Source organism: Malassezia pachydermatis (genome assembly GCF_001278385.1).
Source record: "Malassezia pachydermatis strain CBS 1879 chromosome Unknown scaffold2, whole genome shotgun sequence".
Lineage (NCBI taxonomy): Eukaryota > Fungi > Basidiomycota > Malasseziomycetes > Malasseziales > Malasseziaceae > Malassezia > Malassezia pachydermatis.
Genome location: NW_017253139.1, coordinates 31,909 through 57,885, shown reverse-complemented (window position 1 = coordinate 57,885; position 25,977 = coordinate 31,909). Strand labels below are relative to the sequence as shown.

The 25,977-nt window shown below is 55.6% G+C and overlaps 15 protein-coding genes across 15 annotated transcripts; 7 read left to right on the top strand and 8 right to left on the bottom strand.

The window, feature by feature from the left end:
• Window positions 1–19: 19 nt before the first annotated feature.
• On the bottom strand, window positions 20–582 carry Malapachy_2093 (60s ribosomal protein l37 mitochondrial precursor; the record flags this gene model as incomplete). Its single annotated transcript, XM_018136586.1, has 2 exons — window positions 20–477; window positions 510–582. 2 exons carry the CDS (start codon window positions 580–582, stop codon window positions 20–22), a joined length of 531 nt encoding a protein of 176 aa, XP_017993225.1.
• Window positions 583–1,682: 1,100 nt separating this feature from the next.
• Window positions 1,683–3,503, bottom strand: Malapachy_2064 (tbc-domain-containing protein; the record flags this gene model as incomplete). The annotated part of the gene is made up of 1 exon (XM_018136557.1): window positions 1,683–3,503. The coding sequence occupies one exon, from the start codon at window positions 3,501–3,503 to the stop codon at window positions 1,683–1,685; it is 1,821 nt and encodes a 606-aa protein (XP_017993024.1).
• A 278-nt stretch (window positions 3,504–3,781) lies between these two features.
• Window positions 3,782–6,280, top strand: Malapachy_2072 (metallo-hydrolase oxidoreductase; the record flags this gene model as incomplete). Its single annotated transcript, XM_018136565.1, has 4 exons — window positions 3,782–3,890; window positions 3,917–3,943; window positions 3,975–4,059; window positions 4,087–6,280. 4 exons carry the CDS (start codon window positions 3,782–3,784, stop codon window positions 6,278–6,280), a joined length of 2,415 nt encoding a protein of 804 aa, XP_017992962.1.
• A 37-nt stretch (window positions 6,281–6,317) lies between these two features.
• Malapachy_2054 (mcm-domain-containing protein) lies at window positions 6,318–9,257 on the bottom strand (the record flags this gene model as incomplete). Its single annotated transcript, XM_018136547.1, has 2 exons — window positions 6,318–9,091; window positions 9,119–9,257. 2 exons carry the CDS (start codon window positions 9,255–9,257, stop codon window positions 6,318–6,320), a joined length of 2,913 nt encoding a protein of 970 aa, XP_017992842.1.
• A 183-nt stretch (window positions 9,258–9,440) lies between these two features.
• Malapachy_2074 (mitotic spindle checkpoint component mad2) lies at window positions 9,441–10,142 on the top strand (the record flags this gene model as incomplete). Its single annotated transcript, XM_018136567.1, has 2 exons — window positions 9,441–9,805; window positions 9,833–10,142. The coding sequence occupies 2 exons, from the start codon at window positions 9,441–9,443 to the stop codon at window positions 10,140–10,142; spliced, it is 675 nt and encodes a 224-aa protein (XP_017992968.1).
• Window positions 10,143–10,166: 24 nt separating this feature from the next.
• Window positions 10,167–11,056, bottom strand: Malapachy_2060 (Tyrosine phosphatase; the record flags this gene model as incomplete). Its single annotated transcript, XM_018136553.1, has 3 exons — window positions 10,167–10,439; window positions 10,472–10,557; window positions 10,585–11,056. 3 exons carry the CDS (start codon window positions 11,054–11,056, stop codon window positions 10,167–10,169), a joined length of 831 nt encoding a protein of 276 aa, XP_017993020.1.
• Window positions 11,057–11,274: 218 nt separating this feature from the next.
• Malapachy_2079 (atp20-subunit g of mitochondrial f1f0-atp synthase) lies at window positions 11,275–11,808 on the top strand (the record flags this gene model as incomplete). Its single annotated transcript, XM_018136572.1, has 3 exons — window positions 11,275–11,437; window positions 11,469–11,707; window positions 11,743–11,808. 3 exons carry the CDS (start codon window positions 11,275–11,277, stop codon window positions 11,806–11,808), a joined length of 468 nt encoding a protein of 155 aa, XP_017992961.1.
• Window positions 11,809–11,840: 32 nt separating this feature from the next.
• Window positions 11,841–13,015, bottom strand: Malapachy_2090 (pterin-4-alpha-carbinolamine dehydratase; the record flags this gene model as incomplete). Its single annotated transcript, XM_018136583.1, has 8 exons — window positions 11,841–11,952; window positions 11,988–12,078; window positions 12,105–12,149; window positions 12,181–12,318; window positions 12,345–12,389; window positions 12,431–12,514; window positions 12,595–12,655; window positions 12,683–13,015. The coding sequence occupies 8 exons, from the start codon at window positions 13,013–13,015 to the stop codon at window positions 11,841–11,843; spliced, it is 909 nt and encodes a 302-aa protein (XP_017993222.1).
• A 186-nt stretch (window positions 13,016–13,201) lies between these two features.
• Window positions 13,202–13,747, top strand: Malapachy_2078 (thioredoxin-like protein 4a; the record flags this gene model as incomplete). Its single annotated transcript, XM_018136571.1, has 5 exons — window positions 13,202–13,206; window positions 13,233–13,329; window positions 13,356–13,558; window positions 13,589–13,686; window positions 13,722–13,747. 5 exons carry the CDS (start codon window positions 13,202–13,204, stop codon window positions 13,745–13,747), a joined length of 429 nt encoding a protein of 142 aa, XP_017992960.1.
• On the bottom strand, window positions 13,744–15,508 carry Malapachy_2086 (members of tubulin; the record flags this gene model as incomplete). The annotated part of the gene is made up of 3 exons (XM_018136579.1): window positions 13,744–14,128; window positions 14,154–14,564; window positions 14,592–15,508. The coding sequence occupies 3 exons, from the start codon at window positions 15,506–15,508 to the stop codon at window positions 13,744–13,746; spliced, it is 1,713 nt and encodes a 570-aa protein (XP_017993283.1).
• Window positions 15,509–15,596: 88 nt separating this feature from the next.
• On the top strand, window positions 15,597–18,349 carry Malapachy_2095 (vacuolar protein sorting-associated protein 16; the record flags this gene model as incomplete). Its single annotated transcript, XM_018136588.1, has 4 exons — window positions 15,597–15,720; window positions 15,759–15,865; window positions 15,891–18,241; window positions 18,286–18,349. 4 exons carry the CDS (start codon window positions 15,597–15,599, stop codon window positions 18,347–18,349), a joined length of 2,646 nt encoding a protein of 881 aa, XP_017993227.1.
• A 6-nt stretch (window positions 18,350–18,355) lies between these two features.
• Window positions 18,356–20,344, bottom strand: Malapachy_2056 (glutamate-cysteine ligase catalytic subunit; the record flags this gene model as incomplete). Its single annotated transcript, XM_018136549.1, has 1 exon — window positions 18,356–20,344. One exon carries the CDS (start codon window positions 20,342–20,344, stop codon window positions 18,356–18,358), a length of 1,989 nt encoding a protein of 662 aa, XP_017992844.1.
• Window positions 20,345–20,693: 349 nt separating this feature from the next.
• Malapachy_2098 (cysteine proteinase) lies at window positions 20,694–22,178 on the top strand (the record flags this gene model as incomplete). The annotated part of the gene is made up of 1 exon (XM_018136591.1): window positions 20,694–22,178. The coding sequence occupies one exon, from the start codon at window positions 20,694–20,696 to the stop codon at window positions 22,176–22,178; it is 1,485 nt and encodes a 494-aa protein (XP_017993220.1).
• Malapachy_2061 (hypothetical protein) lies at window positions 22,175–22,680 on the bottom strand (the record flags this gene model as incomplete). Its single annotated transcript, XM_018136554.1, has 3 exons — window positions 22,175–22,236; window positions 22,273–22,366; window positions 22,393–22,680. 3 exons carry the CDS (start codon window positions 22,678–22,680, stop codon window positions 22,175–22,177), a joined length of 444 nt encoding a protein of 147 aa, XP_017993019.1.
• A 147-nt stretch (window positions 22,681–22,827) lies between these two features.
• On the top strand, window positions 22,828–25,975 carry Malapachy_2068 (antiviral helicase; the record flags this gene model as incomplete). Its single annotated transcript, XM_018136561.1, has 2 exons — window positions 22,828–25,925; window positions 25,960–25,975. 2 exons carry the CDS (start codon window positions 22,828–22,830, stop codon window positions 25,973–25,975), a joined length of 3,114 nt encoding a protein of 1,037 aa, XP_017993018.1.
• Window positions 25,976–25,977: the final 2 nt, after the last annotated feature.

The following is a 25,977-nucleotide window of genomic DNA, read 5'->3' as shown; positions in this document are numbered from 1 at the left end:
TCTCTATGCCATCTATGTATTATGCCGAACGCACAAAGTTGCTTGCCTTAATGGCTGCGCGATTCGCTTTGCGAAGTTCGCGTCGCTTGGTCCGCTCTTGCTCAAACATCTGCGTTGCAGTTTTGGGCTTGTCATCTTTTTCCGCCTTGGCGCGAGCAGTCACAGCTGCACGTTGCGCATCGGTCATTCTTTCCCATCGTGCCTTTTCTTTCGCCTCTTCTGCGGCCTGTTTCCGCGCAGCGGCACGCGCCATTTTCGCTGCCCGCTTCAAGGCGACACGGGCCTCACCTTTCGACATGCCTGTGGTATCCACATCACCCACCATCAATGCCTTCTTTGGCTTCACTGCTGGGTCTTCCAACAAGTCCCAAAGCCAAGATGGGTATTCGTTATCAGGTCGTGCCACGGGGTCCGGCTTGTCCTTGTAGATAGAAAGACCTGTGAACACTGTACCAGCTGGGGCAGCGGAAGGGAGATCTGGCATATGTCAGGCGAGGTATGCTACATACCTTGCTTTGCAGGCGCATCCGGTTTCGCCTCTGAATGAGCGTAGCGCATTCGGTATGATGTTGCGGACAACATGGGAGGTATACGAGCCACGTTTGCGTGCCATGCTCGCAGGCTGGCTACGCGCGAGACAGGCGCTAGCATCCTTGTCGGTCAACGAGAGAGTGGACTACGCAGCGGAGGAGCGATGTGGTTCAGCTTCTTCCTATCACGTGATCGAGGGCACCGCCAGGAACGTGCATACGCGCGCGGCGTTGTTTCGTGTTGCACCGACCAACGCGTGTGGGGTTGGGTACGCGGTGGACGTCGTGGCCATGTCACTACGTCTACCTACCCTACTCGAGGTGCTGGAGGGACGTTCGCAATCGCCTGTGGACGTCTCTGCCTTTTCACGCTTTCTTCAAAGGTCACGTAATGAAGATGCTTTGTTGTTCTGGTTGGCTGTACAACAGCATGAACGACTTTGTACGCTTTATCTCCTCTCAGATGGCTACGATAAGCACGATGCGGTCTATACGGGAGAGAAGAATGTACCTCTAGACTACTTTGATCTTGTCACAAGCGCACAATCCATCCATGATCATTTCTTGACGCCTGGTGCGCCGCAGGAAATCTTACTCCCGCCCTTGCCACGAGAATCAACGTCCCTTTCCCATCCTTCTGGCTCGGTGGAAGAACTCCTTCATTTATTCGATGCTCAGAAACGGTATGTCTACATTTCATCTTACCGCAGCTATATCTTTTCTCGCCTAGAAGCCCATCACTTCCCTTACTTTTTGCAATCGCATGCGTTCCAGAATCTTTCACGCACCCACAGTCTCGTTCGAGTTGGCCTCGGCTGGCTTGTGCTTTGGATTGCCTACTCTACAGCCTACTCAATGGTGTTCTTATCGGCACGGAGGCCACTACGTGTATGGGTATGTTGCTTTATCATCTTATGCCAGGTTCTTCTTCCTTTCCTGATCGGCTTTTACTTCCTTGTATCGTACTGGTACTGTGTGGACCCTATTTTGGCATTTTGTGGCCGAAGTGAAATGAGTCCCTTTGTGTTCGTTCGCGTGGAGGATGCTCAGGTGAGACGGTATCATCGATCCCATGCCCTCGCAGCTCTTCTCCTCATGGCACTATTGACAGCGGCCATGACCGTCCTATTTGTATGGGTACCAGGGTATCGATTATGAAGCAGAGTTATCTTGTGTACCTGCTTTAATGTATTTTTCACGACGAAGCGCCACGTCTGGCGTTCGAATTTTCTCGCGTAGGGACGCGCACATGTGCAGCAGCTCGTCTGCATCGAAGAGATGCGCAGCGGCGAGTCGAAGCTGATGATAAAAGGACGCCGCGTTTTTGGTCGCCAGCAGCGCTTTGACTTTGAGGGCGAGGATTGCATAAGCAACACGGAACAAGACCACTTGGCCTTCTAACAGCAGCATGTCCCATACGCGAAACAGCGTTTCGGTGGGCAGACATGCGGTAAACAACGATAAAAACCATGAAAGTGTGACCGCTGGCAATTCGACGCCGAGCGCATGCATATGAGCTGCCAGTTTCGGCATGCCGGAATGGATCAGTTTTAGCAAGACATGCTGATCGGCCCGCGGTATCACCATATTTGATGCATAATACCCTGGTGGTAAGATGGTATTCATCAAACCGACCAACGCCCAAAATGCATCTTCCTCATCTGTATATGTTAATAGAAGAATTGCAGCCAAATTGTTCATCCCTTGACAGTACCCGTTTTCCTCATGGTACTGCGCATAGGCCGTTAGCAAGCGACGTAGTTTCGCTACGCCAGGGCCTTGGCCGCCAAAGAACAGGTTCGTTGGCATCGTCCGATACACGTCCACATCAATTTGTCGGTTGAATTTCGGCTGACGCAGCAGGTCTTGGTATCGTCCTGGCTCGGCCCAGTCACGCGCCCGCGTACATTCTGCCCACATCGCGGGACGATGGGCCATTGGGATGCCACGCTGACATAGGTCTTGCAGACGTTGCACATCTGTGCGAAGGGGCTTCATGTCCGCGGATCGCAGCGCCGCAAACGTCTTGTGCCATATCGTTTCAGGCTCGTCCAGAAGGTCTTGCTGCTCTGCCATATCGCTGAGAAACAATTCCCATGGAGGCAGTCTCTCTTTTTGCTGCTGTTCGTACACGTCATGCACATGTCGCACGAGTCGAGGAATCGTCGGCCATAGCTGCGATTCTTCTGTGCTGGGCAGAGCGATGGCCGTCGTCGTCGTCGTCTCAGTGGCAGTCATGGGCTCAGTGCTTTTGGTGGGCATATCAAGCGTCGCTGCGCTGGGCGTAAGCAACGGCGCTACCGTCATACCGCCATCGTCAGCGATCGATGCCTCAGGCAACGTAGGCGACGTGGAGCCGTGCACGCGTTTCCAGTACTCTGTCACACTCATCCCGTACAAGAACCCGTATCGGTCCACATAAGCCGGCGCCTCCGTCTCATCCCATGGCAGCGTTTGCCGTGGTAGCATTGGTGGTGGTCGCGCTTCCGTAGGGACAATCGGTGCCAATTCCATTACGCGACTTCGCAGCGAAAAAGACAGAGACGTGTCGTCCTCTGTGGGTATCGGGCTTTCGAGTGGATTCGGGCCTTCTTGGAAGGGCGTGAAGCACGGTGTATCCTTCTCTGCCATGTCAGCGTGATCGGACGTGGTATGTTGGTGCGCTAGCGCCACCACACCCCCCAGTATGTCCAGGGCGCTTAGCGTCGGCGGCGATGCTGGCCGAACTTCGTCCTCTTGCGATACAGATAGATCACGCATAGCCTCTTCCAGCGTCTCTTCCATGGAAGCCACATGTGTAGGTAGGGTAGCCTGGACGGCTTGAGCCAGGCATAGGAGCAAAGTACGAGTAGTTTCGTCGTGAGCATCCAGCCATGCTTGCATTTGTGCCTCCTCATTGGGTATACGTGCTAGGATGGACCATGCGTCGGCGCTGACATGATCAAAGAGTACGCCTACGTGGGCCGGCGGCATAGACAAAGGCACAGGTGTCGGTGCACAGGGCCCTGCGGCGACGGTGTCGCCTGGCGGTATGACCGGGGATATAGATCCAACATCGTCTCTATGCACCTCTAATGGGTGGACAGACACAGGGCAGCGCGCCTGCGCCATCTTGGCGCTGGGCCGCATCGTCAAGGTGGCCAGCGATGTCGTGTCGTGTCGTGGCGTGGTTGGCCGTGCACCTGTCCTTGGACACGCCCTCCACATGGACGACGGCAAGGACTGTTGCGGTTTTCCTGGCGTTCTCCATCATGGCCGGCGATGAGCGTGACTCCCCGATCGGGGAGGACAAGCTATGCATCGAGATGCTCGGTGCGGGCCAGGAGGTGGGTCGAAGCTGCTGTGTGATCACCTTTAAAGGTACGTTGCTGGTCGACTCATGAAAGGTTTCACAATTGTGTGTGATGCAGGCGGTATGTGGATATGTTGTAGCTAACGTGGCAGTGCATCCAGCGTATACAGGTTTAACAGCGCTTCCCTTCATCGACAATCTAGACTGGAGTACGGTAGATGCGCTGCTCATTACTCAGTATGTTGACCCTTGACTTACGATCAGTTTTCATTTGGATCATGCGGCTGCCTTGACATACATTATGGAAAAGACCAACTTTTGCGAAGGCAAAGGCAAAGTCTATATGACACACCCCACCAAAGCTATTTATCGTTTTCTTATGTCGGACTTTGTGCGTATCTCCAATGCTGGCACGGATCGCATGCTGTTTGATGAGTCGGAGATGCTGGCTTCATGGCGTCAAATCGAGGCTGTCGATTACCACCAGGAAGTCGTCTTGGGCGGTGGTTTGCGCTTTACACCGTACCATGCAGGGCATGTGCTGGGTGCCTGTATGTTTATGATTGAAATGGCTGGGTTGCGTGTGCTCTACACGGGTGATTACAGTCGCGAAGAAGACAGGCATCTTGTACAAGCCGAAGTGCCGCCTATTCGACCCGATGTACTGATTTGCGAAAGCACCTATGGAACACAAAGTTTGGAACCGCGTCTAGATAAGGAAATGAGGTTTACAGCGCTGATTCACAGTATCATCAAACGCGGTGGACGTGTGCTTCTCCCTGTGTTTGTATTGGGCCGAGCGCAGGAACTGTTGCTGCTTCTGGACGAGTACTGGGAAGCACATCCAGAACTGCACTCTGTGCCCATTTACTATGCCTCCTCCCTCGCACGGAAATGCATGTCGATTTACCAGACGTATATCCACACTATGAACCAGCATATCCGCTCACGTTTCAACCGACGTGACAACCCGTTTGTTTTCAAGCATGTGAGCAATCTCCGAAGTCTGGACAAGTTTGACGACAAGGGGCCTTGTGTTATGATGGCGAGTCCTGGCTTTATGCAGAGCGGTATTTCACGCGAGTTGCTTGAGCGCTGGGCACCAGACAAGCGCAACGGTGTCATTGTGAGCGGCTACTCGGTCGAGGGCACGATGGCACGCGAGATTCTGAGTGACCCTGACGAGATTATCGCGATGAATGGACAGCGTATTCCGCGTCGTATGTCGGTTGACTACATCTCGTTTTCCGCACACGTTGACTATACGCAGAATTCGCGCTTTATCGATGAGGTCAAAGCAAAGCATGTGGTGCTTGTGCATGGCGAGCTGAAGAACATGAGTGGATTGCGGGCCGCACTTAAGAGTCGGTACAGCGATCGTGAAGAGGATGTACAAATCTACATGCCACGCAACTGTGAGCCGCTATATTTGTCGTTCCGGGCCGAGCGTACAGCGAAAGTCATCGGCTCGTTGGCGTCGCAGCCGGCCAAGCCAGATCGTCCCATTGATGGGCTCTTGGTTGCCAAAGACTTTTCGTACACGGTGCTGGCCCCTGATGACTTGACTGAGTTTACTGGTCTCACCATGAGCAGCATGTTGCAGCGGCAGCATGTGTCTTTGCACGTAAGTTGGGAGTTGGCACGATGGCACCTGGAAGGCATGTACGGCCATGTAGACGAAGGCGTGGATGACGCAGGCGTCCGCTGCATGCGCGTCATGAATGTCGTCGATATCAAGCAGCCAACAACGCACGAACTGCTCTTGGAATGGGAGTCCAGTGTGTCCAACGATATGGTCGCTGACTCTGTGGTCGCGTTGCTGTTGGGCATTGATAGCTGTCCCGCCACTGTCAAAATGACGATGCACGATCACGTCTGTGCCCATCACCATCCTGCCGAGACCTCTGCTACGCATGCGAGTCAGCTAGAGTCACTCATGGCTGTCCTTGAAGCGCATTTCGGGGATGTTGCTATGCTGGATGTGGGTGGTCAGCCAATGCTATCTGCTTCCGAACCGTCGGACCCTTACGATGCCCAAGCGGAAACGAGCATGGCCATGGAGCCATCGTCGTCCGCTACCGCTTCTACGTCCGATGCGACAGACCGTCCAGAGGCGCAGGTGGCCACGACTGAGCCGCCAGGAAAGGAAAACGACGAACGGCCAGCCTTGGACCGTCTGTTGGAGCTGATTCAGGGGCCTGTTCGGCCGGCCATCAAAGTGGCCCTGGACGATGACCCGGCGATTATCGAGCTCGAAACTATGGCGGTGCACTGCTTGACCGAGACGCTGAAACAGCGTGTGGAAAAGCTCGTGGCCATGATTCAATCGACGAGCGAGACACTGACCGATACCTTCCGACTGGCGCCTGTGTGCTCCACCATGCTATTCCAAGGCAAGCACAGCGATGTAGAAATGCCTGCGCCCAAAATTGAAGAGGCGGTGCCAGTGAGCATGTAGTGTACGATTAGATTCTTCTCAAGGTGCTTATGCCTACCTACATCAAACGGACCGTACGACGATCACGATCGCCAGCGACCTGAATCACGCCTTCCGCTTCCAAGCTACGAAGTGCCTCTTGCACTTCACTCGTATCAATCGCAATCGAGCTCTGCTCGCGGAATGTACGGATGATATCTGCGAGACGCACAGCACGCGATGTAGAGCCAGTGGCCTGCGCCAGCTGTGATACAATCGTCAGTAGTTCGGATCGCAAATCGCCGGCCATGCGCCGCTGGTGCAGCGAACGACCCGTCGTCAGCAAGTCCAAATCAATCAACCCAGTCGTAGGGTCCGTAGCGCTAGACTTGGCTGCCTCACGAATCAGCCGATTGGCCTCCTCGACATCAGCACCGGTGACGACGGTCGAGAGACGCATACGCGCATGCGCCTCTGACAACCGAATCATCGATTCCAGTTGCCGGGTCGTGGCTGTGATGCGGCGCTCCGTACTACGAGGATCCTCACCAGCCTTGCGCAGTTCCACGTACCGCCGCGCTAGCAAGTCGCTCGCCTCCGCTGTCAACACAGGGGCCACATTGGCACGGGCGTATGAAATGTACGCTGTCAGCAGCTCGACAGGGATCACATCCGTGGCTGCCGAGGCTGGCGCATCCTCCAGGTACAATCCGACCAGGTGCTGAGCCAGACGACGATCCAGCGATTCATTGATTTGGTCCAGGACCAAGTATACCAAGTCGAAACGACTCATGAGTGTCGGCGGCAAATCAATGTTCTTGGTAATCGGCAGCCGCGGATTGTACTTGGATCCAATGGGGTTGGCCGCGGCTAAAATGGAGGTCCGTGCGTTGAGGGTCGTGATAATACCGGCCTTGGCAATGGACACGGTCTGCTGCTCCATCACTTCATGAAGGACACTGCGGGTAGCATCTGACATTTTGTCGAACTCGTCAATGCAGCACACACCGCCATCGGAAAGGACCAATGCACCACTTTCCAGGACCAATTGCTTTGTCTCCGGGTCGCGTGTCACATACGCCGTGAGACCCACTGCGGACGAGCCCTTCCCTGAGACGTAGATTCCACGTGGTGCGATCTTGTGCACATACTGCAACATCTGACTCTTGGAGGTACCAGGGTCACCCACAATCAACACATTGATATCGCCACGGTAGCGCGGACCACCGAGACCACCGCCTGTGGCGATCGACTTGTTCGTACCGCCAAACAACTGGAGCAGCACACCTTTCTTCATGTCATCCATCTCATAAATACTGGGAGCCAGACTGCGAGACAATACATCGTACACATCTTCGCGTTGCGACAAGCGCTCAATATGCTGCTGCATCTCATCTGTAGGCAGCAGCGATAAACGTCCACTCGACGGCGGCGGGGCCGACGCTGTATCGCTGGTCTCCAATGCACGCATGTCGAATTCATCGCCTTCTTCATCGCCACCCACGCCGACAGACTGCATCTGGGCAGCATCGCGGGTAGAAATATCCACTTGCAACCGTCGTGCGTTGTTAAGACGCACATGCAGTACATCAATGTATGTTTTGAACAGACTTTTCAGTGTGCGCTGCCGCGGATTCATGCGCACAGGCACACTGCGGAAAATACCCGTGACCTCAATGCGATCACCAGGCTTGCAAATATCGACCAGCTCATCATAGACACACAAACTCAGCGTGTGCGGCGTCTGCCCGTCTGGCACTACATCTGGGGTCTCTTGTAGGCGAATGACTTGCCGGTCGGAAAACAAACATCGATTGTGGATCAGTGAAAGAGAGCCCAACTGGTTGCACAAATCGCGTGGACAGCGCTGGGGTTCAGTGATGCGTCCACGCAGAATCTCCACGGTCACTGTGTGATTGCATACCAAGCACCGGAAAAAGGCCAGTTTCATATCAGGGATAATGGGGGTCACACGAATCACCAAACCTCGAATCGTCGTGAGCTTATCAATGTCCGATGGATTCAAGTCACGCATGTTCCTTGCTGTAGCACCATACGGTCGCACCTTATATATGGTGCCTTCAATCATCTTAATCTGCTCACGGATCAAACTCCTCTCTTCATCCGACAAGCTGGATGCCATGTCTTCTTCGGCCATAATAATCATTTGCTCTTGCAAGGTAGTATCCATGAGAGGCACTACTTCTTGAGGGTACCGAATGAGATGCATGACCAGCTTTTTCGACGGTGGAAAGGCGGCCAAGTCACTAATGCGCACGTTCAGGTTCGTTTGATGCGTCATTCGCATCTGACGCATATACTCCTCATACAAAAGCGTCTCTCCATCTGTATGCGGCGTACGAGCTTGAGGCTGGCCATGCGAACGTGCATACGCCCAACGATATTTGACGCGGAAGCCACGCAAGAAAGCTTGGAACATTTGCTTCGTCTCTTGAACGTGTACATTCGTTCCCCAGATCACCTTGCTGTCATCTCGTGGTCGCGGGACCTCCGCTTCCGAAGTGCCATGCGAGAAAGTCAAGTCTTCACTGGCCTGCGACATACTCGCTTGCGACGCGCGAGGCGTAGCCGTTGGATCTACATCTGAACTTGTCGTGTGCAGACGACGGCGTAAGAAAGGAGAGCTGAATGCAATCGATGAGTGAATATCGCCTCGTGTTGGGCGCCGTGGTGTCGTGCTTGTCGATGGCGGGAAAAAGAGCGGTTCTGAGTCGCCAGATTGGCTCGAGAACGAAGCCATCAGGCGGCCACGCCGGCCTGAAGGTGTGTGCACGGAGCCTAGAGAAGCACCGGGTGATGATGTAGGAAAATGCAATGGTGAGCCACTAGCCACTAGAACGTGAGTAGCAACGTACGTACCAGACGATGAATCAGACGGAAAGAGACGTGGCTGCGAGCTCGCGCGGCCAGGACTGCTTGATGGCAGCCCAAGAGACGACGCATCGTGCGCGTCGTGGCTTCTCTGGGAACCAGGCGATGGTTCTCCCGAGCGCGACATAACTGTCCCTCACGACTTGGATTGGGATAAGCGACGCGATCGGAGCCTCATTTCATCTGCCGCACCGTACCGCGTTTGTCGTCGTCGTCCTCCATGTGCGCTATATCACGTGACAATAAATGGTACGCGTTCCTGGCAGTGTTGGATGCCGCCTGGGAGCGTGCCACGAAACGTGTAGTGATCATGGCGGCGGCACAGGCCGTGGCGCAGCAGGCGCCTACAAGGACACATCTTACACTGAAGGGGTCTACCGCGCTTGTCCATGAGTTCTTCAACTACTCTGTGCAAAGCATTTTGTACCAGCGATCGATTTATCCGTCTGAGGATTTCCGTACCGTCAAAAAGTTTGGCTTGCAAATGCTTGCTACCACCGATGATGACCTGGCTGATTATTTGGATCGAGCTATGTCTCAGATGAAACGGTGGCTTGAGCAAGGCAAAGTGCGTCGATTGGTGGTGGCCATTGTGGAAAAGGAGTCCCAAGAAACGGTGGAGCGTTGGCAATTCGATATTGAAGTCGTAAATACCGGCGTGGATGAACAGAATGTGTACGTTGACCAAGCATTAACGTTTAGACCCAGTGACACATCGTCACTACCTAAGTCTATGCAGAAGACAGACGCTCAGGTCAAGGCAGAAATTGCTGCGATTATCAAGCAGATCACGGCCAGTTGCACCTTCTTACCTGTCCTAGAAGAGCCCTGTGCCTTCCAGATTCTCGCCTACACTGACCATGACGTGGAAGTGCCTGTGGAATGGTCTGATTCGAATGCTCGCTTAATTGCCGAGGGTAAGGCGGAGCAGGTGAAATTGCGTAGCTTCTCGACACATGTGCATCGCGTAGATGCTATGGTGGCCTACAAACGGGAGGAGGAAGATGTCTAAGATACACTGTTGTACACTATAGCGCTACATACCGCGCACTACCTCGTTTTCGCTAACCTTCTCATCCTTCTCATGTGTAATGCGTGCTAAAATCTCTCTTCGACTTAGCACGGTCCAATGTGGTAGCCAATTGGGGTCAATCTGAGGCCACACAGCGTTCTCATTATAAAGTTCAATGAATTCTTGGTCCATACTCCGCGATTTTGGGAAGCTGAAACGCCTGTATTCGTCGAAGATTGTTGTTAGCGACCATTGTTGTAGTTTCCGCAGGCACCCGATCAAACAGCCTGTGCGATGCTGTGATGTTAGAACACATCATGTATACCTACTTTTCCCTTGTTGCAATGGATAAGCATAGGATGATTACGCTTGTCGAGAATTGTAACTAAGGCAGCAGTAATCGTGGCACCAGGAACTGGGGTTAGGCAAAGGATGGACATACTCTGTACAAATGGTTCTTTGTTGCCTGGAATTCCGTACTGAAAAAACTTGATTCCATTTTCGTCTAAAAAGTTGATGTTTTGCTCAGGATAATCTTCTAAGATCAACGTCAACACGCTCCGCAAACCCAGCGTTTTTAGAAAGGGAAAGTGTTTTTTCTTAGGAAAGCTGCTTCGATACACCCAAGAATTGACCATAGCGAAATTATCCGGTGGGACAAGTTCCGTATCTACGTCATCATGAGACGCATTGGTGAGTGTATGTTTGTCCTCTCGCTCATCGTTTGGCTCGCTAGGGACATCTTCCTCTGTCTCCTCTTCAAAGGCATGCGACTTTTCCCGAAGGATGCGATGTAAGAAGTCCAGGGAGGAAGGAGGATCGGGAATTGTAGCATTAGAGTCTGGAATCCGGCATAGCAATGCTGTATAATCAATAGGTACTTGAGGTACACCGACATCCATTGCAGCAGCCATAGGCTGTCGTGCTAGCCGACGTCGCTTGGGCCACGCGCACGCCACGGCGTCTATGCGGAGAGGGTAGCGTTGGTCATCTCCACGTGAGTAGCCATCGGCCGAAATCTTCCGTACCACCTGGTAGGCCACCGGAAACAGGCCGTCGGTGCCAAAAAGTGCCCAACGTTGTTTGCTCCGTACCGTTCGGCGGCGCCTCTTTCTCACCTCGTTGGTCTACGATGAACTTTTTGAACCGCCAGATGTTCGCGCAGGCCGCTCGCATGTCTCGTATGCATGGTGTACGCAGCTACTCTACCACCCCCAGCACCGCGCAGGGCCTTGCTGCGCGTGCGCAGAACCTTGGTGCCTCGATCCTGAAGGTGGCAGAGCGTGCTCTTGGCTGTAAGTACTATCTTCCACGACTAACATATAGCGTACGCTGAGCCTGTTGTGTACAACCTCAAGGTGGCTGGTTCGCTGGCCAAGCAGGTTTACATTGCTGAGAAGCTTGCTCCGCCGTCGTCTTTCCAGCAGGTTGCGTCTGCGTACCGCCAGATCTGGTCGCAGGTGTCCAACCCTTCGTTCTGGACGCACTCGCTCCCGGCTGGCCAGTGGCGTACGGTGCTCCTGTACGGTGTTGAGGCTCTGGGTATCTTCTCGATTGGCGAGATTGTATGTATATTGTGTTGGGATTTGTTGACATTTAGATTGGCAAGCGTAGCCTTGTCGGCTACAAGATCAAGACTTCGTCGGAGGATGCGCACCACCACTAAGTGGTCTTGTAGACTATAGGATCTACGAAACGCTATTGCGATTTGGCATGTGCGAGTGTAGCAGGACGCGGCATAAGACGCATGCAGCGCAGCGTCATATCGACCATCATGATGCCTGGGATCAGCATAAAAGGAATGTAGTTCCTTTGGAAGGTTAGCCAGCTATTGTGTATACATACTGCAGGATAAATGTCAGATTGGCCTCCGAGAGCATCAAGCGCTCTTCACCGATGGTAACCATAGCGATACACTGCAAGGTGGTAAAACAAGCTGGAGTTAGATCCTTATATACGTACCGATAGCACCATATCCAATCAGGACGGGATAGGCCCGCTTATCATCTAGAGTATGAGCTCAATTGGTCATACACACCTGTCCAAAACGCATACAAACCTAGCACGAATGCGGGCACTTGGAGTACGAATTCGCTAAAGAGCGACATACGGAACCACGCATACCGTGGTGCCCATGTATTCGGAACGAGAGGATCTTGACTTTTTAAGAGATAGTCTTTAATGAGAGACCGCACGACGTACCTCTGAGAACATCCCGTAGCGGCGCTGGCACATAGTGAGACGGGACTAGCCCTTGAACTCACGGTTACCGCGGCAAGCATACGTACTATCCACACACATGCTAGCAAACAAGTGCATAGCAAAGAAAAGAAAATAGGCCAAGTCGAGCGGTCGCTTCCATAGTGATGTCCCTGCCATGGTAGTCGGATCGAGGCTATGGGTTCCTCCACATATTCAGACCTGTCACGATCGCGTAGCTACGGCTTCCTACCCTCTGCCTGTGATGCCAGGCGGTCTGTACGTGCGGCCATGATATAGTCATTCTGGTGTAGCTGTATGTTAGTCATCAGAGAACGTACACCGCCTAGAGAATGGCTCCACCACCAGATGGCTACGCTGCCCCATTCCAGGAGGATTGCTGGGTGATGGCCTTCCGCATCCGCATCCTGACCCACCTGGGAGGCAAACCTGGACGCTGTGGCAAAGTTGCGAAATCGATACACCTTGTGCAGAGCGGGTGGATACGTTTCCTGGGCATGTGCTAGCGTCGGCTGCGGAGCGAGACTCCATCCATGTTCCAGCTCGCTCAGCTTGGCGCGTGCGTCGGCGTCTGACAATTTAGAGAGGCCCTGCTCCCGAATCGCCTTCTTGGAACAGGGAACGCAGTGTCCATCTGCAAGTTGCGTAGACATTGCACGAAGGAGGTGGGAGCTACTAGTGAGCCTAACGAGGGATGGGCGTGTAGAAAGCCACGCTGTTGCCATCAGGGCCAAGAAACACTACTGCGCCGGGGGGCCGACAGGCAGTCACGGCGCCCCTGTATTCCTCCACATTGCACACTGCACGCGTCCTACCAGACCTTCTCTCTACCATCAGCCATGTCGTATTTCCTTACACACTTGCCCACAGGTATGCTGTTTATGTCCTCACACTAGGCTGGCATGTTGATCAGGCGATTTTATCTGAAGAGGATCGCGTTGTAGTGCTTCGATTCGGTCATGACTGGGTATGTCATAGTACACTAACCGGAAGGACGAGACATGCATGAAGATGGACGAGACTCTGTTTGGTGTGTCGGAAAAGGTCAAGAACTTTGCGGTTATTTATCTGGTGGATATCACGCAAGTGCCTGACTTTAACAAAATGTATGAATTGTACGACCCATGCACAGTTATGTTTTTCTTCCGCAACAAGCACATCATGATTGATCTGGGCACAGGTAATAATAACAAGATGTACGTACACATGCACTGACCACCGTACAGAAACTGGGCTATTGATAGCAAGCAGGAGATGATCGATATCATTGAAACTGTGTACCGTGGTGCTTCGAAAGGTCGTGGTTTGGTGATCAGTCCCAAAGGTATGTGGGGTAGGAGATGTATGGCTCATCGGCAGACTACTCGACACGGTATCGGTACTAAAGATCCCACTCATCGTCGTCTTCCCACTCTTCATCTGTGCCAGGCTCGGCTTGGTCATCGGGGACGCCGCCATACGCATTGGACATGCTTTCGAGGGCTTCGCGCACTTCCAGCAGGCCATCACGATCCATGAAATCTGTTAGGCCATACGTAGCCAGTGGCTCATGACCCTGCAATATTTGTACAATACACTGTCGTGCTTCCAAAATCATATCCAGGGAATCTGGTGATGACCGAAGGGAGGCCATGCATGGCACAGACTCCACGACACCCAGCTTCTCTCGCTCGTGCGGCCGCGGCCATGGTCGGCCATCGCGAGTAAGTCCATACCAAAACGATGGGTACGGAGGCGTTGTAGGGAAAGCCAAGGGGACAAAGTGGCTGCGTAAGTAGACTCCATACGTACGAAGAGATCAAGGGCTCTTTTAGGTCTTTTTGCCAGGCTTGCATGGCATCCAGGGTTGGCTTTTCGGCCATGGCATCTGCATCTCGTGCGACCATGGTTTCAGCGTACGGCACCGCCATGGCTGTGGCATCCTCAGTGGAAGGCATGTACAAACGACCAAACGACCGGGAGGCATCCCACCATACAGGTCCGAGTTTGTCCGTCGACGACGACGGAGGCGTTGCTAGCGCCTCCATTTTCAGACCCCGAGCGGCAAACATGGCATCGATCAAATGGTCGACCGACGTGGATGCACGTACGTCGGCCAGGAGCGGCGTAGGTATACATCCGCCCAGTTGCACTAGGCGTGAATCGCCCCGCCACACCAACTGGGCACGCATGTCGACCATGGAGTGGGAGCGGTGAGCCAGACTGAGTGTGAGGCAACATTATACGTACCGCAAAGGTAGTGTCGCCGACTCGAAGAGAGCCGCCAGCACGGCACTGTTTTCGTACATACTGTTCCAATCGGGGCGCAGAAAGTCCGTAGTAGGCCCGCTCATACGTATCGGCACGAGCATCGAGGCTTGCTCGTAAAAGTGGACCAAAGACAGAATATTGTTCATAGTGACATAGGGTTGATACTTCGCCTCGTAGGCGCGGCCAAGCAAAGCGACGTGACGCTCGCTCTTCGGGTATTCATCCGCCACATATTGCAGATAGGTATGCGAAAAGCCAGCGAATGCATCGGACGAGGAGGTGGTCATTTGGAAGCCTTGCAAGAGATCGCTGTCCTCTGCCCACCACCGCAATGTGTCTTCCATGACTTGCTGCTCGTCTTCCATGGCCTTGGCCACGCGCACGCCCTGTGCAAATGTGTCGAACGTAGGGTTCAATGAATCGGTGCCCATGCTGGATAAGAACGAGTGGCCATACAGGGAGGGCGCGGCTACATGGAGCAGGGATTTGGGATGGTAGGGCGTCTGGGCAAAGTCGGACCAGTACCGCGGAGGCCCCTCGTGCTTCGTGGCCGTCGCGGGCGCTGTGAGGGCATCGGCCATTGCACTGGGCTGCACACGCGGCACGGTTTCCAGTGTCTCGCCATCGAATGCATCCTCACTACTCTCTTCGTACAAAGCATTGATGCGTGCGAGCGCGCCGAATTCTTCACGCACGTCAAAAAGCAGGGTGCGTGGTGTGTACGTATCGAGTCCATCGGTCCCTAAGCCCGCCTTGAACGACACGTCATGCTCGACGATCGGCGGAGGGGCGTGAGGGCTATAGTCAAAGTACGTCTGCTGCGTATTCCAAAAGTGCGTGGCCACATGGTTCGCCGTGGAGCCAAACGACAGGTACACGATCTCCTTGGGACGCATCCCTGTACCGCGAAGCGAGGCGTGGAGGATGTGGAGGTGGGTGAGAGGCGAAGCGGAGGGTCGTGGCGTTTCGCGACCCGCGACGACGATGACCGAGTGGCACCGGCTGGGCGAGGCGTACTACCGCCGCACGCTGCAGTATGAGCTATCATGGCCGGTGCAGACATTGGATGACTACCTTGTCGCGATGTCGACCGATGGCGGACTGATCGGTGCGTTGAGTAGGAAGAACGTATACTGACGCCTGCAGCGTTGACACGCAACCCCCATCAGTTGGTCGCTCTAGGCGATGTCGGTGCAGTCGAGCCGCGCATTCAAGTATACACAGGAGCAGGCCAGCTGGTAGAGACGCTGCCGGTACGTATGCATGTTTCTTACGCAGTGGGACGCCTCGTTGCGCATGGTGGCCATGGGCTTTACGTTTCGCGATGAATTGGCGATCGTGACCGACGATGGACAAGTGCGTTTGTACGCCTTGCTTGTGCCATGTCCACGTCGCGAGGCTGGCTGCGTCGAAGCGACGCCCAGCACACACTACACGTGGTTCGTCCTGAGCGAGGAAGCGGCGGACCTCGGTGTCGCGCAGGCGCTCGTCACGCCCGATCGCATATGGGCTTTGTTGAGATCGGGGAGCATGGTCGAGGCGCCCTGGGCCGGCATTGTGGAAGCACAGCCGCGTCCCAAGGTCTGGGCCGAGCACTTGCCGCGCCGTGAGCCGCGTACGTGGCCGCCAGTCAGTCAGCCGCCGCCCAGGTTACCGTCGTGGACAGCGTCGTCCGCGCCGACAGTGCTGGTGGCGACCGATACGAGCGTGTGGCAGTTGGGCGTGGAGGGGTACGAGGCGTTGCCCATCGATCAACGCGCGGTCGTTGGTATGTCCGTGAGCCCCAGCGGCAAACTGCTCGCGATGATCACCGAGTCGCATGAACTGCATGTACGAACGATGGATGGCGCGCGTCTGTTGCGTGTGTGGGACATGACCCGCTGCGACGCGTACCAACAAGCCCCTCTGGCGCCACGTACGCCGGCCCTACTGGAGGACATGGATCTCTTTGCGCCGCCGCAGGACCGTGGCGGGCTGGGCGGCACCGGTGTACATGCCCTCACATGGTGTGGCGACGATACCGTGGCGTTGGCCTGGTCCGATCGTGTACTGTTGCTGGGTCCGTACGAGGAGCCCATTGCCTTGCACGTTACTGGGCGGCCCTATCTGTACGGCGATCAGCATGGTGTGCGGATTCTCCATGGTGACGCGCATGAGTGGGTCGCGAAAGTGGACGAAGCCTCACTGCATGCGCTTCGTCCCGGCTCGACGCATGCCGCAGCCGTGTTGGTCGATGCCGCGCAGCTAGCGCAGCAAAATGATCCACGGGCCTACGAAGCGCTACGGGCCCTTGATACGCGGCTGGTCGAGGCGATCGATGCGTGCATTGAAGCGGCTGCGCAGGCGTGGGATGTGGACGCGCAGCAGCGATTGCTGCGGGCTGCGCTATTTGGCAAGACGTTTGTGGATGTATACGATACGTCACGTCTTTTGCGTGTATCGCGTACGTTGCGTGTGCTAAATGCCGTTCGCGATGCGTCGATCGGGATGCCTGCCGTGTATGACGAGGCAGGCATGTCGCTCTTACTCTACCGTCTTGCCTCGCGCGAGCAACACAAAGTGGCCGTGCATATGTGTGCATACCTCGGCGTACGTGCCGATGCCGTGCTGAAGCACTGGGCGCGTGCGAAGATGGCACGGGCACGAGTCACGTCCCTGGAGGACGAAGAAGCGTTGGCCCATCGGATAATGGCCAAGTTTGAGGCAGCAGGGACGTGGCGGTATGCGGACATTGCGCAGTGGGCCTGGGAGGCAGGACGGTCACGTATGGCGACGCTCCTGGTCGAGCGGGAAGTACGTGCGATTGACCAAGTGCCGCTGCTATTGCAGATGCACGAGCATGCCTTGGCCCTCGCGAAGGCCGTGGAAAGTGGCGATACGGACCTGATATACCATGTACTGTTTGCCCTGCAATCGTCTATGGCACGTGGTGCCTTTTTCCGGGTGATCCAAACGCTGCCTGTGGCCGAGCACGACGCATATGATCAGAGTGTAGGCCTGCGTCCCTCGCCGCGGCCTACCTACGAAGGCCTCGCGGTGAATTTGTTGCTGTCGTACGCACGCGCACAAGCGCCGGATCTATTGCGTGACTTTTACTACCAGGACGACCGGCACCGCGAGAGCGGCGTAGAGTGTGTACGTGAAGCGCTGCGTCTGCCGCCGAAAGAGCGTATGTCGCCGCTTCGGGAGGCCCAGAAACACTTTAGCAATGACCGAAGCTGTGCGGCCGAAGCCAAGCGTACGGACGAAGCATGCCAGCTGTACGCATTTCAAGCGACCCTTGCGTCGGAGCTCTCTGCGATGGGCCTCACCGCCGCCGCGAAGGACGTGGAAGGTGTGTCGTTGCACGATACGATGCTCCTCTGCCTGCGCCACAATCTGCCCAAGCGAGCGGAGCGGCTCAAGCATGATTTTCGTGTCTCTGACGCGCGCTACTTTGCACTGCGTGTACGTGCGCTTATCGAGGCGCAGGACTTTGCTGAATTGTATCGTCTCGGAACCGCGCGACGTCCGCCGCAGGGCTACGCGCCGATCATCGCAGCCCTCCTCCACGCAGGACATGTGGAGGAAGCCGCGCGGTTCGTGGCCAAAGGCGCGACGAGCGACAAGGCCAATCGGATGGCGATCCAGTACGTATCTACAATACAAGCCAGGGGATGACTAACTATGCCAGAGCGCTCATAGAGAGATGTCCTACGGCCCCAGTGCAAGCGCAGCTGCGTGCGGCGCTGCCATGATGTAGATTAGATACCCGCTGCGCGACGTCGCGCAGCATACGAAGCAGGGAGGAAGCCAGGTGCATCCAGCTCGCCCCGCTCAATTTTGTCCAGCGTACGCAGCAAGTCGTAATTGATTTCGTCGCTGACCACGGAGTCGTGGCGGTACGATGGATGGGACTGTACAAACTGTCGGATGTACGAGGCGGCCGTCAAGAGTCGCCCATCGACACGCGCCGCGACCAGGTCTAAGTAGTCGTTAAGCTGCGTGCGGGTCGATGCGTCGAGAGAGAGTGTATCGAGGTAGTTGTGGATCAGCGGCAAGAAGCCCGGCATGGTATCCGTGCCGTGGAACAGCTCGGCCAGAGTGTACTCGGCCGTATCCGCCTCACCGAGCGTCATGACCGAGCTGGAGAGGGAGGCGTCGGCCTCCTCACTTCGCGCGGTGGTACGACGTGGCTCGGCCTGTGTGTTGCGTCGGAAATGGAAGCGCTGCGTGTGTATAGCATCGCGCTTTTGCGCCCGTTGCATGTTCTCGTCCACCAGCGAGAGGGGCATGTAAAAGTTGACAGGGCACGATGTAAGGACACGCGTAAGCAGCACAAGGAACACGGTGAACGCCGCATTCTCATAGTCTGTTACCTGGATTTCCATCGGACGGAACTCCACGCGCCAGCCAATATGCCCACCATGCGGCGGCGGCTTGAATCGCATCGTCTGCCAGTTGGTCGACTGCAAGTTTTCAAAGTGGTCCACGGACGTCGCATTGTCTAGATCAATGTTCTCCGAGAAAATCACAATGGGATCCCGAATGAACAAGTGCGCAAGATGCTCGGCAAGCAATGGATCCACCCCTTCCGCCTGCAAATGCTGCTCAACCTGGGCATTGCGTTCGAGGTCCAAGTCATTGTAGGCCCGTGCGCTGGGCCGATCATGCTCATCAAAGAGGTACGAGTCCACGGAATCATAGCGGCTCTTTCGGATGCGGCGGACAGGCAAGTCAGAGTTGTGCGTAGGCTCGTTGGGCTTCAGAGGCGCTTCGCCACGCTCAGCCGGTGTACGATCATCGACCGAGGCGCTGATAATGTTCCACCGCGCGTCCACATCCGCCAAGTACCCGCGGAAAACAGGAGTCGAGGCCGTAGCGGCCAGCAGCAGGGGCGTGAAGGGGACCAGCTGATCGTACATACGCCTGGCCTCGTCAATCGACGGAAGTTGGAAAGTCACTTGGAGGCAGCAGCAGCCCATGCCGAAGCCCATAGCGTCCATATAGATGTGGTCTGGGTACGCCGCGCCAAGTTTCGCTTCTACATCTTCCGGGAACAGGCGCCGGTCCCATGGAATTGTCGGATCAATGAACGGCGAAGGCGTTTGTGTATCTTTGAACAGCGGGACATTGATGCGCACTTTCGACCCACGCCGTTGCCGGATGTTCGCCGCGAGCGTCGGGAATCGGACATGTGTATTAATGATCTCGTCAGGGAGAAACATAGAATGACTCGCCTCGCCCTTCGCCTCGTACGGTGGGTCGGTAAAGGGCGCATCGGTCACACCCAAACGCGGGAACGAGCCAATGGTCATCGGCACCTCGTCGGCATTAAGATGGCGCCGCGCAATCTGGCGCCGCAAACGCATATCACTTTCGACACGCAACAGATCCGAGGCAGCGACGGTAAACGGCGCACCTGGCGTGCTCTCAATCATGTACCGCCCAAACTCTGGGTGGAACGTCGGCATGACTGTGCACTTGGAGCCTTGCAGCTCCGATTGATCGCATTGCGACAGTTTCTGAAGAATCTCACCTTGCCGCAGCGAGACATGCGCAGACTTGGCCTCATCATGGAACTTGACGACCATGTATTCCAACTCGTCGCCCCAAAGCAGCTCGTCGCCATGCCTGCCACGCAGCTCGCGCCAAACCGCTAGGAACTGCTCAATGCCATGCTTGCGTACATGCTCGCCGAGTTGACGAGCCTTGTGCCAGTCTAGCGGCGTGCCTAGCGATAGCAAGCCCATGGCGATATCGTGCCAGAAAACCTGGTCGCACGTCCACTCGCTCAAGCGTGCGTGGCGTGCCGAAAAATGGCGTGCGATGCATAAATCCCCGTACACACAATGACGTCCGCGGCGCGTCCCTGGCTGGCTAAAAGCTGGCCGCCGCTCGACACGGCGCACGACACCGACACGCTTCTCGCTTGTGCTGTGGATGCGTGCGGGGTGTCTACGCCGTATACATAGGCTGTGGCTGCTACTCGCTCTTTGTACTGGGCGTGTCTGGGGCGCTAGCACGACGACGGAATACGCCGTTGATACATCGGTGGCGCTGTGGACAGGCGTCATAGCGTTCGGGCTTCTGGTCGGCATCATGGCCTGCGTCGTGCCTGGCTTTCTGCCATGGCGACATATCTTTGCACAGGCAGATCCCCCTGTACCTAGACGCTCCTCTTTGACCCGCAATGCGAGCCAGCAGGCGCTGCAGCATACACCATCGCGCACGACACCGTACTATGCAGGTCTCGTGAACCCCAATATCTACTGCTTTTTTAACAGCGTTGTGCAAAGTCTCGGGAGTGTGCATCATCTTGCCATGTACCTCGATGAAGTTGTGAACATGTCCGACCGTTGGGACGTAGATACGCCTGTGTCTGATACCCTGCGCAGCATGCTTGTTGCGCTCAATACGCCGCAGGCAAAATCGCAGGCGCTGGTCCCACGCGACTTGCAGCGCGCCTTACGATCCGTGCCCCAGTCGCATGGACTGTATTCTCTTGTATCAGCGCAGCAGCAGCAGGATGCCCACGAGCTTGCTGTGCTCCTCATACATGCGCTGGACGCTGAGCTGGGCCGCATCCAGCATACACGCGCGAAGCGTTTGCAAGAAGGATCGCAAGGCCTCGCAGCGCTTGTGGGACCGTCGCATGTCCAGCGCGGTCTCCCACGTACGCGTCTGGGGCAGCATGGTGATCATGTAACCAATATCTTCCATGGCACCATGGCGCAGCGAACAGCGTGTGCTGAGTGCGGATATATGGAAGCTGTGCGTTTCTTTGCCATGTCAGAGTTGGACTTGGTTGTCCCACCCACATCCAGCACGCTCGAGCAGTGCCTGGCCGCATGGACGCAGCTGGAACAGATCGACTGGACATGCCATGGCTGCACTCTCCGCGCGACGCAACAGCGAGTGGTAGCCGAAAAGGCACGGTGCGATGCCTTACCGCCTAGCAAGCGCACGGCCAAGCAGCGACAGACCTTGGATGCTCAGCTTGCACAGATCCGTGCCGCTTTGCAAGGCGCCTGGCACGAAGCAGATATGGATCCAACGATCCCTTGGACGCGTGCACAAAGCTCCTGTGCGACCAAGCAAGTGATGCTCGCCTCGCCACCGCCCGTCCTTGTCATTCACCTGAATCGATCCTCGTTCTCTCTGGGCGCGTTTGGCGCGAGTAAGAATCATGCCCGAGTCCACTTCCCGGACCGTCTCAACGTGGCGCCGTTCATGGTGGGATCCACACTCTCCGCGGCGGCCATACGGCCGCTATCGACACCTGACACGACACCGGTTTGGTACCAATTGGTTGCGGTAGTTACGCACTATGGCTCTCACAACTATGGCCATTACGTGTGCTTCCGGAAACGACCGCAAGGCAAGTGGACACGGATCTCAGACGAAACCGTCCAAGTATGCACGTTGGACGACGTGCTCGCACAGAATCCGTATCTGCTTCTGTATGAACGCATGACGTCCACAGATCCCACCAAGCCCCCTACACCCTGCTGCGCACGTACATGTCAGCGCTGGGATGTGACTACCGTGCCCGACTATCAATCTTTTACAAACCAGGCGTCCTAGACGCCCCACTTGCGCTCCATCGCAGTATGGAGATCGCGCATGTCGCCAGTTGTGTCCGCTAGCTGGTTAGATGTATACATAGGTATATACGCACAAGGAAGGAAATCAGACGGATCCAGCGTCTCATCACGGCCATCCAGGACATCCAGGTGCAAATTCGCCACGCGCCGTGCAGGCATATGAGGGGACTGATGGTCAGTTCAAAGCCACGTACCTGAGCCACAAAGTGGCGCTCCATCATGGTCCGCATGGGTGCCCCCATACCGAACATATTTCGTTGCATAGTCAATTTCCACTGACGTTGCGTATCGTCCCACTGTTCCAAACGGTGCTGGATGGGATGGTACGATGCCGCCGCTGTTTCACTGTGCAGGCTGCGAAGGCCGTGACGCATGGCGTCATGGACGCCAAGCTCAGGATGCAATGTCGACTTGGCATCGGTGGTGGGGTGCGGTGCATGCGTCGGCGGCACAATGGCCATCGAAGGCCCCGGTGTCGTCATGCTCGTTGGAGAGAAGGGAGCGACAGCGGTCGGTGCGCTCCTACGCGTCGGCGTGATCGATCGGGGGCCACGTGGCTATCACGAAAAAAAGTGCGAGACGCCCAAGGACTGGCCTACCTCTTCACGGTGTCGTGACCTGTGGACGTCATGGGCAGCAAGCGACGTAGCGCGCATGCCACGCCACCTAGTGCGTCGTCTGTTAAGAAGGAGTGGTCACCTGTGCCTCATGCAGAGCAGGAGACGAAAAAGTCACGAATTGTTGAGCCTGATGCTGTCGTGACAGACGAGTTTACTGCCTCGGCGGAGTCTGAGGTGCCTGCGGCCACTGCGGCCGACGAGAAAGAGGCGACCGATGAAAACAAGCATGGCGTCCTGAAACTCAAGCATGATATTCGACACGAAGTCGCTGTGCCTCCCGGCTACGACTACAAGCCCTTGTCGGAGCACGTACCACACGACCCACCTGCACGTACGTGGCCTTTCGAGCTGGATCCATTCCAACGAATGTCCAAGTACTGTATTGAGCGGAACGAAAGTGTGCTGGTATCGGCGCATACGTCCGCCGGTAAGACGATCGTGGCTGAGTATGCTATCGCGCAAGCGCTACGTGATGGACAGCGCGTGGTATATACGTCGCCTATCAAAGCTTTGTCGAACCAGAAGTACCGCGAGTTCTCAGCGGAGTTTGGTGATGTGGGTCTGATGACCGGTGATGTGACGATCAACCCTAGTGCCTCGTGCCTGGTCATGACTACCGAGATTTTGCGGTCCATGCTGTATCGTGGCTCAGAAATTATGCGCGAAGTCGCCTGGGTCGTCTTCGATGAGATTCACTATATGCGCGACAAGGAGCGCGGTGTGGTGTGGGAAGAGACGATCATTCTGCTTCCTCGCAAAGTTCACTATGTATTCCTCTCGGCTACGATTCCCAATGCACGCCAGTTTGCCGAGTGGATTGCGCATATTCATGCCCAGCCATGCCATGTGGTGTACACCAATTACCGCCCAACGCCGTTGCAACACTACCTGTTCCCCCAGGGCGGCAACGGTATTTACCTAGTTGTCGATGAAAAGGGCACGTTCCGCGAAGACAACTTCCAGAAGGCCATGAGCGCCCTGGCCGATGCACGTGGCGATGATCCTGCCAGTGCCGAGGCAGGCAAAGGCAAGAAGGGTCAGACGAAGAAAGGCGGCACCTCGGGTCCTTCTGACATTTATAAGATTGTCAAGATGATTATGCTGCGCCAGTACAACCCTGTTATTGTGTTCGCCTTCAGTAAGCGACAGTGTGAAGCATTGGCATTGCAAATGAGCAAGCTCGAATTCAATACCGAAGAGGAGATGAAGTTGGTCGAAACGATTTTCGCTAATGCCATGGATGCGCTTGAAGAAGACGATCAGGCGCTGCCGCAGATTGCTCAGATTCTCCCGCTGTTGCGTCGTGGTATTGGTATCCACCATGGTGGTCTGCTTCCGATCCTCAAAGAAGTGATTGAGATTCTCTTCCAGGAAGGTCTGCTGAAAGTGCTCTTTGCCACGGAGACATTTAGTATCGGTCTGAATATGCCGGCGAAGACCGTCGTGTTCACAGCAGTACGAAAGTGGGACGGCAACGAGTTCCGCAACTTGTCGTCGGGTGAGTTTATTCAGATGAGTGGTCGTGCAGGTCGTCGTGGTCTGGATGACCGCGGTATTGTGATCATGATGTTTGACGAAAAGCTGGAGCCTAAAGCGGCGAAAGTGATGGTGAAAGGCGAAGCGGATCGTCTGAACAGTGCCTTCCACCTCGGGTACAATATGATCCTCAACCTGATGCGTGTAGAAGGTATCTCGCCCGAGTACATGCTAACCAACTGTTTCTACCAATTCCAGAACGCCGCGTCGGTGCCAGCGCTAGAGGCCGCCATCTCGGAAGCCGAGGCAGAACGCGATGCTATGCACGTGACAGACGAAGAAGAGATCGGAGCGTATTATACCATGAAGAAGACGCTGGCACAGCTCAACGAGGACCGCCGTGAAGTGATTCGTAACCCTCAGTTCTCGCTGCCATTCTTGCAGCCTGGTCGTCTTGTGCAGGTGCAAGGCGAAGAGCGCGATTTCGGGTGGGGCGTCGTCGTAGCCTGTCAGAAACGGGCGCCACCGCGTGGCGCGCCGACGCCGACGTCAAGTGTAGTAGGTCCATCGCAGTACGTGGTGGATACGCTGCTGCGATGTGCGCCTGGCACCGTCGTCCCGAAGCAGCGTGAGCACATGCCGTCGTTCTCTGGCATCGAGCCCGCCAAGGACGGAGGCGAATGGATTGTGGTGCCTGTGCTTCTCACGCATGTGCAAGAGTTTAGTGGCATTCGTGTGTTTTTGCCCAAGGACCTGCGCCTGCGTGAAGCGCGTGTGCAGATCGGCAAGAACATGGCCGAAGTTCATCGCCGTTTCCCGCAAGGGTTGCCGCTCTTGGATCCTGTGAAAGATATGAAGATCCAGAATGATTTGGCTTTCCAGCAGCTGCTTGGCAAGATTGAGATCTTGCAGAAGAAGATGGAGGAGGCACCCATTGCGCAGGACCAGGCTCGGTGCAAGGCGCTGTACGAGGAGTACGCGGCCAAGCAAGCGGCCGACGACAAGGTCAAGGCATTGCAGGCGCGCTTGACGGACGCTCAGAATGTGCTGCAGATGGACGAGCTGAAGAAGCGCAAGCGAGTGCTTCGCCGCCTTGGCTTTACGTCCGCCGACGACATTGTCGAGAAGAAGGGCCGTGTAGCTTGTGAGATCAGTACAGGAGATGAATTGCTGCTCACGGAACTCATGTTCAACGGCACCTTTAACGACCTCACGCCGGAGCAGTGTGCCGCGCTGTTGTCGTGTTTCGTGTTTGGTGAGCGCAGTGAACACCCTGTCCGGCTCAAGGAAGAGTTGGCCGGCCCGCTTCGTGTGCTGCAAGACACAGCGCGTCACATTGCCAAGGTCTCGAGCGATGCGATGCTCACTGTGTCAGAGCAAGAGTATGTGCAGAGCTTCAAAGTGGAGTTGATGGAAGCGGTCCTGCAATGGTGCGGTGGTGCGCGCTTCGCCGATATTTGCCGCATGACAGACGTGTTTGAAGGCTCGATTATTCGTGCGTTCCGTCGTCTGCAAGAGCTGCTGCATCAAATGGCGGACGCAGCGACGGCCATCGGCAACGATGAATTGGAGCGCAAGTTTGAAGAGGCGTCGAGCAAGTTGGAGCGGCCCAACTCGATCATTTTCAGCCCGTACGTATGGATCCTAGGTTTACTAACATGCCAGTTCGCTGTATCTGTAGAC